Below are 13,302 nucleotides of genomic sequence, written 5' to 3'. Positions count from 1 at the left end.
ATCTAAAACATAATTTTTTCAAGCGAAGTTTTTCTATAATTAGGATAGGTCCGTCCGTAATTTAAGAATGTTATAATTGTCCTATAGATTTCATGATGATTCTTGTAACAGTTTGGTACGATTTAGAAAGCGTAGCTACTCTATAATCGTTACCAGAATGTCCATACGTCCATTTCCAACGTTTAACTGAATTATCATGTTCCCTTAAATTGTGGTGTTAATCGGGATAGTTGGAATATTTGTCCAATTGTTGAGACATTATAAGCTGCTTCTTATAATTAACCTACTCAACTGATTCTTGGAATAATTTCTTGGACAACAAGGTACAATATCTTAAGCAAAGCATATCTATAATCAAGTCCTAAAAATTTAAGTATATCCGTAAATAGAATCCTAAGTTTAAATGCAATTTTGTTTTTACCTTTCAATTAGTATTCTGCTTATTAAGTTTTTACATTTTACAAGCGTTCATGTTTGTTTGTTCTACCGTTTGATTTCAGAGTTTCGCTTTAATGGATGCTGACATCCTTTCAGATCATCAATGGAGTAGCTTTGCATTTGAAACTGTATTTAAAAGTTAGTAATAAAACAGGCAGTTACTTTGAAACATTACACTTGTGAAAAATTATTAAACACATATTTCGTGATCTTCTCAGTAAGGTGGCTACTCTTTAAATATATGTAGTTTTAAGTCATAAAACATAAACTTCGGCGGAGGCATCTGCCAGTCGGCCGGAAAACGGCGGCGGATTTTCACGAAATTTTAATATGTTAGAAAAGCTTAAGTTTGAAATTTGAAGAATCTAATTAAAAAATTACGATTATAGAGGCCATCTAAAGATTGCTGGAGGATCAGGACCTGCAGGGTTACACATGAAAATGACTTCTATTATTTCATATTAGGATATACTACAATAACATTTTTTAGTATTTTGGTAACATAAAATGGTTTAATTAGATCAAAAATAATTTTGCTCTTTACCTAGATGACCATGAAGGAATTATCATTTCTATTTAATTATATCATAAGATTTTTTGTAAAAGTTGCTAAAAAATCAAATTGATAAAACTGTAACATGTATAAAAACTTTGTTTTCAGATTCTAAAATGAGATAGACATGTAATAAATTTGGCATTGCTGATAGTAATGTAACAACTAACATTTAGAGTTATATTACAAACATTACAAATTAGGTTTGTTTTTGTTTTAACGATTAAACAAGAATGAAAACATTTATTAGTAGCGAAGCACAAAAATATTCCTGGAATGAATAAACGAATAAAAGGAGAGAGCAGATGTTTAGTTGTCATAACAACGAAAAGAAAAAGAGAGGATAAGCCAAACAAACCTATGTCTATCCTCATTATTAGCCGAGAAAAATCACATTTCCTCCATTGCAGAATGAACTGACTAACGGACAAAGTGACATTTAAAGTGAATTAAAGAATAGCTTCTCTACTAAAAAAAGACAATTACATTTATAATCAAAGCTAGAAAATAATAAAAAAAATCTCCGTTAGATACTACAGTGGTAATTAACTGAAGAGTAACTTTGCATTTGTGCCTTATTTGGGGCTAAGATATTCCTTCATATTTTAATTATCTTAAGATCATATGTTTAAATAGTATATATCAGTTACAAAATGCTTAAATAAACGCCAGATTATAAGTATGATCTAAGCTGTTGACTCCATCTTTTGTTTAACCACTTTAAAAAATCAATTTCTGATTTTATATTTAGCTCTTAGAAACCAAGAATGATAATATTATAAATAAACAATAGAGCATCATCAATATTCTTTTGAAGATTATGACCTGACTTAAGACTTAGTTCTGTCCTATTTTGTCGTAAAGACGAACGTATATTTACGCACTAATTCAGTGATTACCTTGAAAAGCAAAAACATTATCCGCTTGTAATGAGACACACTGCTCTAACGCTAACTAAAGGATATTAATTTGAGTAACATCCAACAGGCAACCTAACCCTTGATTGGACAACCTTTGTCTGAAAATCATAACTGTGCATGGTATTGAGTAGCTCATGCTTACTATCAATGCATTCCCCATACTCTCACTCTCCTAGTGTCATGTGTCAAACTCAGCAGCATTTTTAACGTCTTTATGTAGAGATGTTTTTAAGACTCGAACCCGACTCCTAACTGACAGCAAGCAGGCACGCTATCATTAACATTAATGCTGCGAGTTATTTTTAAGCCTTAAATGTAGAAAATCTTCGTTCTTTAAAAGTAGAAACAATTTTAGATTTTGGTGAACGTGACATTTAAAAATGACGTTGCTATGGTTAAATGTAATTTATTTTACTTTGTGGTATTTTTAATCAATATGTTAGCACAAATATATTATTAATAGTATAGTTAGAATTTGTTAGAATTGTCCTATCGATTTTAAACTTGGCATGGTGATTCCTATAACAGTTAGGTATGATTTTGAAAGTGTAGCAACTGTATAATCATTATCAGAAGGTCTGTTCAAAAAATCTTAATTCTTAACTGTTTGGCAATCATTTTTTTTATATAATATAACGATTTTTTTATTTTAGCAGTAACAGCACCAAGAACAAAATGTGGCATCTTGGTCCTTGGGAGGAGCTAGGGCTCATATTTTCTTCTGCAGCCATGCTTGCTTCATGTACAGTCCTTTTAATCTGCTGGGTTATGACTGTCAGATATAGGAGACACAAAGGAGGTAAGTGTACAGTCTTTTTATAAGTATAAAGTAAAAAAGCAAAAAGTACAGTCCATTTATTTAGCTTGACGAAACCTGTTATATATTCGATACATTAGTTATGTGTACTGTCCTTTTTAGTGCTAGGTTTATATCGTTAAACAACTTCAGATTTACGGTCTTTTAAAATTTTAGTAGAATTATTGGTATTACTGTAATGAATTATTTATGTATGACAATAATCTAGATTTAATGCAATTTGATATAAAAGCACAAATTACAGCCAAGAAAATAAGTTTTTTTTAAAATTGATCTAATTAACAAATTTTAAGGCAAAGAGTATGAGCCTGATACAAAATTGACACCCTATGGCACAGGAAAAAATATCCAAACATTATAATTCTCTTAGAATACCTTACATAAATTTATATGAGAAGATCTATCTACATTATCCAATAAAAACCAGCAGTCGACCGCCACGCTTTAATCCGTGCGGCTAGGGCTGAGAATGACAGCAGCTGAGAGCTGCTACGAATAATAGTGGCTGATGCTTGCTTAGAAAGAATTGGATAAGTGTGGCTGCAGCTACCTTTAAACCGTGTTGCTGTACTGAAATTTGGTTGCTTCTATAGAAGCTTCACATAGGTCCTTGGAATGTTTTAGGCTTTTTATTTTTTAGATAAGTCGTGGAATGGTTTCAGGCTATTTTTATGCTTTTCCTATCGCTTAGAATACAGAGCTCTTAGATACTAGAGGCGCAGCCGCTAATTAATTATAAACTACCGCCATTTTATTTTAAATACATATAATATGCAAACATTGGGAAAGGTTGAATGAATTACACTCAAGAATAAAAGAAATAAAAACTTTATGAATGACTATTTACATTGGAATTTCCAAAATAAGTTAATCCGTTTAACGCAAAGCTACTTTACGTGTATGCCCTTTAGTCTTTCCAAAAGCGATTAATAATGGCCTTATGGTAGGGGGACAAAGTGACTAAAAAATCAGCCATGTGACGTCATAAAAATGAGGGATTATCCATCTCTTTTTTTAGGGTTTTTCTTTCCCACTTCTCCTCTCATTTCCCTCATTTTTATGACGTCACGTGGCTGATTTTTGAGTCACTTTGTCCCCTTCCCTTTTCCCATTAGACCTTAAGTCTTTAGTTCTTTTGTCAATAAGGTACGTCTTATGCATTTAGGACTTTTATTATAAATGGAATATGTAGGAAAATAATTTTGAAAATGACAATCCCATTATACCATATGGAATGAATGCATGAATAAAAATTAAATGTTTGATTTTACTACTTTAATACAGGAGTGCTTAGCTCAGTTAACCTCACAAGGTTCTCATTAGACGAGGTAAAATTTATAATATGTTATATTAGAAACGTATTAGAAAACGTTTCAACTCTATTATCGTTATCAGAAATTCCGTTCATCCATTTAAAACATGCTGATTTTTTTTACTTTTTGTTTAATGTAATTATCCTATGCAACTGATTTTTGGAATAATCATTCCAAGAACAATAATATACAATGTTATTATTATCCTAAAATGAAAGTATGCCCTTTTACTGTGTCCTGTAATTTTGCAACAAATTTATGTACAATTTTGTTAAGCCTACTTACAGATTAATGTTCTGTTTATTAAATTCTGACACTTTACAAGAGTTTTTATTGTTTGTCCTACCTTCTGATTTTAGAGCTTAACTTTTATTGAAGTTATCATTCTTATACTGTAAATGTGGCTACTCTATTAATATTGTATTACATAATAACTTGTAAGTACTTTCCTTTAAAAAAACCCAGCGACCATAAAGTCCATCTTCCATTTAAAATAATTAAAATGAGTCTGAGAGGGTTATTATTTTCTTCTTCTTTGCCTAACTCTAACTGAAATAGGTAAACCACGAATTCACGCAACTCTCCCCCTCCTTATTTTCATTATATTTCAAAATAAGCAATTTCTGTGGTTTTAGATTTTAAAATTTTTTTAGATTCCAGAAGAAGGAGCATATGCGGACCAACTTAAATGGAAAGGAAAAGGTAATAAATTTTCCAGTTTGACTTCCAATTCGATTAATTTCCCCTGGATAAGAACTGGTTATAAGCCATTATTAATTATGTATCGTATCGTATCATTTTTAATTGTTCTCAAAACTAGATTTTTTTGAGTAGATTCCTCTCAACAAGAGCAACTGCTTTGTTAATTATTTTGTATGTCAGTAGTTATGTGGGGGATTAATTTTCATTGTAGTGTGGTAATTTTATTGATTATTTCCCATATGTGATTATGAATAGCAATATTCAATGAAAAGTCAGCATTGCGGATAAGCTAACCAACCAAAATAACCAAAAGCACAACCCAATTAGTATAGCCGTTTCTGAAAAAAAACCTTACTACTTTTTATTAGATCTACTTACAGAATTGTTCTTGTCTAAATATATTTTTCGTAGATTAAAAGAGTTATTAAAAACTATTTTATGAAATGTTTAATATTGAGATTAATCTTTCTCAAAATTTTTACTAAATACAAGAATGATAACACCCATTAAATTATTTGATAATCAATAATTATTATTATATTATATGCATTCTCTACCCTTTAACAATTATTTCTTTTTGTTACAGAAATTATTTTTGGTATTCAGATTTCATAAAGAAATTCGAATAGACATACTGACAGTTAGACACATTCTAAATTTAAAATGTAGCTATTAAATATTTATTTAACCATTTTTTTGGATAATTTTTTCTCCTTTTTGGTAATAATAATTAATCCTAATCTTATTAGATTTTTTTTTTCATTTCGGCAATACAATAATTCTTTATCTATCTATATATATATCTATCTATCTATCTGTCCATCTATCTATCTATCCATCTATCTATCCATCTATCTATCTATCTATCTATCTATCTATCTATCTATCTATCTATCTATCTATCTATCTATCTATCTATCTATCTATCTATCTATCTATCTATCTATCTATCTATCTATCTATCTATCTATCTATCTATCTATCTATCTATCTATCTATCTATCTATCTATCTATCTATCTATCTATCTATCTATCTATCTATCTATCTATCTATCTATCTATCTATCTATTTATCTATCTATCTATCTTTCTATCTATCTATCTATCTATCTATCTATCTATATATCTATCTATCTATCTATCTATCTATCTATCTATCTATCTATCTATCTATCTATCTATCTATCTATCTATCTATCTATCTATCTATCTATCTATCTATCTATCTATCTATCTATCTATCTATCTATCTATCTATCTATCTATCTATCTATCTATCTATCTATCTATCTATCTATCTATCTATCTATCTATCTATCTATCTATCTATCTATCTATCTATCTATCTATCTATCTATCTATCTATCTATCTATCTATCTATCTATTTATCTATCTATCTATCTATCTATCTATCTATCTATCTATCTATCTATCTATCTATCTATCTATCTATCTATCTATCTATCTATCTATATATCTATCTATCTATCTATCTATCTATCTATCTATCTATCTATCTATCTATCTATCTATCTATCTATCTATCTATCTATCTATCTATCTATCTATCTATCTATCTATCTATCTATCTATCTATCTATCTATCTATCTATCTATTTATCTATCTATCTATCTATCTATCTATCTATCTATCTATGTTGGAGTCCAAGTTAGTTTTTCCGAAGGAAAGGTTTACCTATCTATCTATCCTCTATAGAATCTAAAACGGAGCAAGTTATAATTGACGGAGCCTTGGTTAGTCGGTTAAATTCTTGTGAGAGCCGAGGTTCTATTGATTCAAGCTCCGCTGGGCCTAGGAGCTCTTTCTCTTCTATACACGGTAAATATTTATTTGTGCCCCTTTTATAGTCAGTATACGTTCGTCTGTCCGACTTCATAAGGTGTAAATTTATGTAAGATATTTAGAAATTTTTATTATATGTATTGTTTGTTTTTAATTTTTAAATTAGTTACCCTTTATCTCATTATTAGTGTATAATTGTTTAATTTTTAGATATCATTTTACATTTGCAATTTTTCCAATAAATAAAAATAATATTTATATTAATTTTAAATCAAACTTCAATAATGCTCCTAATTTTAAAATTTGATTTATATACCTTCGGAAAAATTCCATTTTAAAAGTTTCTCAAGACTTTTTTTTTATAAATATATATAAGAATTACAGCCTCCATAAGTATCGCAGCAAAAATTCAAGAATGAACAAATGGATACAGTAACTTGTAGAGCAGCTGTTCAGTTCATTTTTTCCAAACACAAATAAAGATCGAAGCTTTGAAATGGTAGGACAAACGAATATTAACACTTGGGCCAGAGTGTCAGAGGAAAATACAAACTAAACACTGTACAGTTTTATCCTAGGAATCAGTACTACAACAAGGATGACAACCATAAAAGCGAAGCACTGAAACGGTAGGACAAACGGACACTAACATTTATATAGTGTCAGAACTGAATAATTAGAATATAAATGTATAAGAGTCGACAGGGGCGTCCAAGCTTTTTTTTTGGGGGGGGGTAAAAAATTTTAGGGGGGGGGGTAATTCGTGTTTTGGGGGGGTAAAATGGCGCGCGAAGCGCGCCGAAATTTTTTTTACCCCCTCCAAATTTTTACCCCGGGGGTAAAATTTGATTGGGGGGGGTAATTACCCCCCCTAAAGTCTGTTGGGGGGGGTAAATACTCCCCCCAAATCTGTTGGGGGGGGGTAATTACCCCCCCCAAACTAATTTACCCCGGGGGTAAAATTTTTGGGGGGGGTAATTTAATTATGTAAAAAAAGCACCTACCTAATCTATTAAGTTAATAAGTACTATCCTATAACATAAAGTAGTAAGTAAGGTTTATTTGACTATAGCTTCAGATTTCATTACTTTTAATACTGAGTTCTCCTTTTTAGGAAAGCTTCACATAGATCCCATGATGGTTCCACACTATTATAGGTCAATCCTTTGAGTGGTTTTAGGCTATTTTTCTCCTCCCTTTTTACCCTTTAGAAAACACGAGTTCTTAGCTGCTAAGGGCGCCACTACTATTCAAATATATAGTAGTATCTCATTCTTTAGAACATAAAAATACAATAATTAACTCACTAACCAATGAACCAATATGATTATACTTTAAAGTGAAGCGTCTTATAGGTCCTGGTAAGTTTTATAACTAGTTTTGAGACACCCTGACATCCTCCCAAAAGAAATCACCTATAGAAATTCTTTTTCATTATTTAATGAAATATTTAATTTAGTTAAAATCTTTTTTTTAAGAACATTCAATTTGGGGGGGGTAAATACCCCCCCCCAAAATTTTTTTTTAAAGAACATTTATTTTTGGGGGGGGGGGTAATTACCCCCCCCAAAATGGTTTGGGGGGGTAAATACCCCACCCAAAATCGTTGGGGGTGCCTACGGCACCCCCAAGGTAGGGATAATTTTTTTTTGGGGGGGGTATTGTTCAAAAAATTTTGGGGGTGCCAAATGGCCCATTACCCCCCCCCCCCCTTGGACGCCTATGAGAGTCGAAGCAAAATTATAAGTAAATTTGTTGAAAAACTGTTTGATACAGGATAATGTTTATGGTCATACTTACATTTTTAAAACTTGATTGTAGAGTTGCTTCGCTTATAATATTATACTTTTTTGTCCCAGGAATTAATATACCAAAAATCAGATAAATCGGAAAATTAGATTACATAAAAATTTGTTGTTAAAAAAAGTAAAAAAATCAACATGTTTAAAATGGACGTACGGACATTTTGGTATTGATTATAGAGTTGCTACGCTTTCTAAATTAACTACTAACTACTACGGACGGACGGACCGACCCTAATTATAGAAAAGCTTCGCTTTTAAAAATCATACTGAATATGATAATTATATCACATGGAAAATTGTTGTCTAAAATAGTAAAAAATCACCATCTTTTAAATGAACGTAAGGACTTTCTGGTAACAATTATAGTGTTCCTACGCTTTCTAAATTGTACCTAACTGTTTTAGGAATTATCACACAAAGTTTGAAATCGATAGAACAATTCTAATGTGTCTAAATTGACAAAAAGAGCTAACCGTTACAGACGGACAGACCGACCCAAATAGTAGAAAATGTTCGCTTTTAAAAATTCTAGTTTTTATTTGTGTAGGAAGTGAAAGGCTGTACAACCGTCAAGATTCAACATATTCTAGGCAAACATTACATTGTTTTCAACCAACAACCAAATTAATTCGAAAAAAAACACAAAACGTGATTTTCAGCTGTCATTGGGGGGGGGGGGGGCGCACTTAGTACAATTAACGACCTTTATTTCTGCCCTCCCCCCCCCCAAGAAATTTTTTAGATATATTTTGCTTGTTGACTATACCTTATTCCTGAATATTTACTTTTTAAGATCTTTACCCTGCCTGTTTTTTTTTTAATTATAACCATATCATAAATATTAATTTTCTTTGACATAAATTGAATACATGATTAGAAATGATTTCAATGACTCAGTCTATCATTACCGTAAGCTGTGTCAGTAATAAAGCATTGTACAAAGGACTTTTTAACTTACTTTATTTCTTCACTAGTTGATTCGTACCTAGCATCTAAAGGCTCTGTATTCGTAACCACCCCAAGACTTAAATCTAAAAATTAGAATAACCTAAAACCATTTCCTAAAATGGCCGTTTTTTGTGCCTATAAAAATAAAGTCATACAATACGAGTGACCAACGATAGGCCAATACACAGACTGAATTACCAATGGAAGGCCAGTATACATTTTAATTGGCCAATGGTAGGCGAGTATGACGTCATTTTTAAAGGCACTATAAAAAGCTTCCTAAAATTGATACCTCAACCATTTCAGTTGTTATTGAAATCTTAATTGCTACAGGTTAAAATTCTTACTACTTTATTTAATATCATTGCAGAGACAGAGAGTTTCGCCCTTATAGGGTCATCAGTATGACTCAATAAAACTAATTTCTATATATTAAAGACTACATATATCTTTATTCCTGATTTAATCCTTTACAATAATCTTCTATTTCCTTGATCTATATAAATTAATTCAATGCTAGAACAAGTGTTTTTATTTTTTCACAAGTAATATAAGTAATGGATATATAGAGTATATACTTTTTATTAGATTAGTGGCTTTGCCCCTAGCATCTATATTCTATAAGCATTATATTTTATTGGGAAGTTGTTAAAAAAACACAAAGCTCACCCCAAAACTTTAATTAGGAAGTAAAATAGCCTAAAACCATTCAAAGTCCTACATAAAGATTTGCTAAATCAAAAATTGCTGTCGCAATTTGTTAATTTGTAATCACGCAACCTTCCCTGAGATCCTCTAAGATTGTAAGTGGGCAGATTTTTTAGAAAGTTAGGATTCTTTATATCAAGCAAGTTATATCATGCCTTCTCACGTCCTGCTCCTCATTCATATGAGTGTCATTAATTAGGGTGGATTAGAATGGAAAACCTGCCAAAACTCTAGGCCAGGATAAGGTAATAATTGAGTTGCTTCCACGAGAATTCCGGGTCAGCTTACAACGTATCATAGAATACATACAGCTGTGCTCGAAACGATTGGACAAAATATTTTCATTTCCAATCTAATCCTAACTTTAGAGAATCAGGGCTACATACATAAACATGACACTTTAACGTCAGGTCCAACAACCCATGTTGTTATGAAATCTTAACTGTGCATGCATGTGTTTCGCCTGACATTTCCTATACTCTAATTATTAATTTCGCGCACCTTACATTGCAGCAGTAGAAACCATTTTGAAGTCTTTAGTTATGACGCGATGTCGGGTCGAGATTTGAACCTGTAACCTACCCGACGAATAGCGAATGCGTTAAGTGATGAGTCCAATTTTCCTTTTATATATGTAATTTTTGATTGTTAGTATGTCCTCTGGAAGAAATTCTCCGTCGGTGTTCAGGTAATGCTTAATCTAATTCCTTTTACTACTTTGTCACATATTTATCTATTTATTCGATGCTTTATAGTCTTGATTAACCATCGAAATTGTATATGGACAGAATGCTAACATTTTTGCATTCGATAGCAGAGAGCTTTTAATTTGGTAGTAAGGGGGTTTATATATCAATCTAGTCTAAGCAAACTTGTTTTTCATTCCCTTCCTCTTATCCAGGAATCTAAAGGGATGAGACAATGGTCGAGAAATTGATGATACACAAAATTTTCACTTTTGTAAATTATATTTAGTGGTTGAAATGTTTGGACAATCAGCTTAGCGAACCAACCACTCAGAATTCATAAGTCCCCAAAGTTGTTTAGCCAACGAATAAGAAAGCGTTATCATTATAAACTTTGGGGACTAGAATGATAATCATCCCATTGTCCCCTCCCTCCAGCTCTTATCACTACTAGGATAATCAAAAAAGCTATGGTGCTGTCGAACGAATAAACCCTTGTTTTATACTCTAGGAGTTCCATAAAGAAGGCTAAGAGCACTTTTCAACAACACTCAGAAAATTCTGCCAATAATGAAAAGTAAGTTTTGTAATAGTTATTTCTCGCATCGTATTATAAACGGATATAGAATGTACAATTATGAGATTAAAACTAGTTTTTTTAGCCCCGTGGTGACGAAGTCACCGGCTAAAAAAACTAGTTTTAATCTTATGATTGTACATTTCTATATTCGTAGAAAGCTGGATATAATACGATGCTAGACATAGTTTTTTCGTATGGATGAGAACCGGTTCCTATCCACCGGATTCGAATGAATACGAGAAAAGATATTATGAATATTTGGTTATAATAATTATAATAATTAAGATAATTAAATTCAATAACTTTGTTGAAATTTCAGAGTTAATCTTATGATTTTTCAATTTACATCCGCGGAATACTGTCCATAATAAGATGGGTTATATACTATTAGATTATTTAAAGTGTGGCGCAAAATTCTACACCACTTTCTTTTACCACTTATATGTTACCAAATGCATAAATTATCCTGAAATATTAGGAGGGAAGATAAATCTAATGTTTATCTCTATGTAAAATGCCCTATTTTTTCATTCTGATTAATTTAAAATTTGCATTGTTTTGATTCTTTTGTTTTAAATCAATTTAAAGTAATTTTCTTAGGGTTAATTAAACCTTTTAACTTTTTCTAAAATATTTTCTCGTAATATAATATAACAAAGCACAGCGGTAGCAAAAAAGATGATTATTAAAGTCCTTCCACAAATTATGACGTCATACAATAGAATAACCAATGAGAGACCAGCATAGATTTTACACTTGATCAATTACAGTGTATACTGGCCTCTCATTGGCTATTCTATCGTATGACGTCATAATCTGTGGAGGGATATTAATCATCTTCAGCAAAAAATATAAACAAATTTATATTTTAGTGGAGTTGCACTTTCGAGTCCTGTTCTTAATATGTCTCTTCATGTTGCTTATAAACAGGTAAAAATAATAAAGATAGACAAATTAAATTGATAATAGATTAACAGAAGAATAGAAACGATGGACATTGGAACTTCTAAGAAACATCATTTTCCTTACATTAAGTTCTCTAGAAAATTTAAGATAAAGCCGTGTTGATTTTTAGAAATTAATGCTGATTAAAACGATAAAGTTTGGTTTTTGTGAGAAAAAAAATCAATACTCATAGATGGTTATTGATTTTTCTTTCTAATTGTGCCTTGCAATAAAGTTCTGTTTCCAGATATCTGCAATAATTATGAGACTTAAAAAATATATGGATAGTGATATAAATTTCATTATTTTAATGTTTTAGAAGCTCTTTATTGTGCCTATAAATAATCGAATAATCAATCATATAATATGACTAAATTTGGGATTTTTTGTCCAGAAGTTTTTAAATTTGGTTACTGTTAAAAAACTTTTTACTGAAAAAATTTCGAATTACATCAAATTAGAAAAATGAACTATTGTAATTTGATAATGAACTATTCTAATATGACCTCATTTTTTATATAAAAGGCACTATAAAGAGCTTCAATATTTTACTGTTTTATTTAGACAGCTGATGAAAAAACACCACAAACAGGAACACTGACCATAACAATTAATTCAGGTGAGGCGGTAGTTTATCTTGAGATTTTAGGGGATATGATAATAGTAGATAAATTGATGCAAAATCCCTATTAAGATAAACAAAATTAAACTTTCTGTAAAATATTTGGTGGAAAAATTTTGACACTAAATCTTTCTGCAACCCTAATAAGGGGGGCGCCGTAGCTCTGTGGTACTGCACTGAGTTATGGTGATGAGAATTCGAGTTCAAACCCATGCATGTTGCAATCACAACATGTTGTCTCGAATTCTCCAATGTGTATTCACGCAACCTCCCCCAGTTGCGTTGGAAGGGAGATTGTTAGGTAGTTTGGATGCCTAATAATCAAGTGTATAATACCATCACTTCCCTTAATCCCAGGCTCCTCTGAGGAGAGTGTCATTCATTACGGTGACTTAATCTGGGACACCTGCCATACTCAAAACCGGCGAGGGTGAGGTAATAGCGAGGAGCTCTCATGAG

General features: G+C 31.3%; 1 protein-coding gene across 3 annotated transcripts in view; it reads left to right on the top strand.

The window, feature by feature from the left end:
- The first annotated feature begins 1,091 nt into the window (after positions 1–1,091).
- The window catches only part of LOC145318841 (uncharacterized), a 35,369-nt gene continuing 23,158 nt past the window's right edge, over positions 1,092–13,302 (top strand). For 2 of the 3 annotated variants that reach the window (XM_080160498.1, XM_080160496.1), the window contains exons 1-11: positions 1,092–1,194; positions 2,565–2,710; positions 3,022–3,068; positions 4,015–4,056; positions 4,695–4,743; positions 6,463–6,585; positions 8,902–8,944; positions 10,663–10,698; positions 11,208–11,273; positions 12,149–12,206; positions 12,786–12,840. In XM_080160498.1, the coding sequence (XP_080016624.1) occupies positions 2,587–2,710; positions 3,022–3,068; positions 4,015–4,056; positions 4,695–4,743; positions 6,463–6,585; positions 8,902–8,944; positions 10,663–10,698; positions 11,208–11,273; positions 12,149–12,206; positions 12,786–12,840 (643 nt within the window). In that variant the 5' untranslated portion in view covers positions 1,092–1,194; positions 2,565–2,586. The remainder of the gene's footprint in view (positions 1,195–2,564; positions 2,711–3,021; positions 3,069–4,014; positions 4,057–4,694; positions 4,744–6,462; positions 6,586–8,901; positions 8,945–10,662; positions 10,699–11,207; positions 11,274–12,148; positions 12,207–12,785; positions 12,841–13,302) is intronic. The other variant, XM_080160497.1, reaches the window with a different exon arrangement.

The sequence above is a fragment of the Acartia tonsa genome, chromosome 5 (genome assembly GCF_053477335.1).
Source record: "Acartia tonsa isolate MP-2025a chromosome 5, ASM5347733v1, whole genome shotgun sequence".
NCBI lineage: Eukaryota > Metazoa > Arthropoda > Copepoda > Calanoida > Acartiidae > Acartia > Acartia tonsa.
This window is presented reverse-complemented; position numbering and strand designations above follow the sequence as displayed.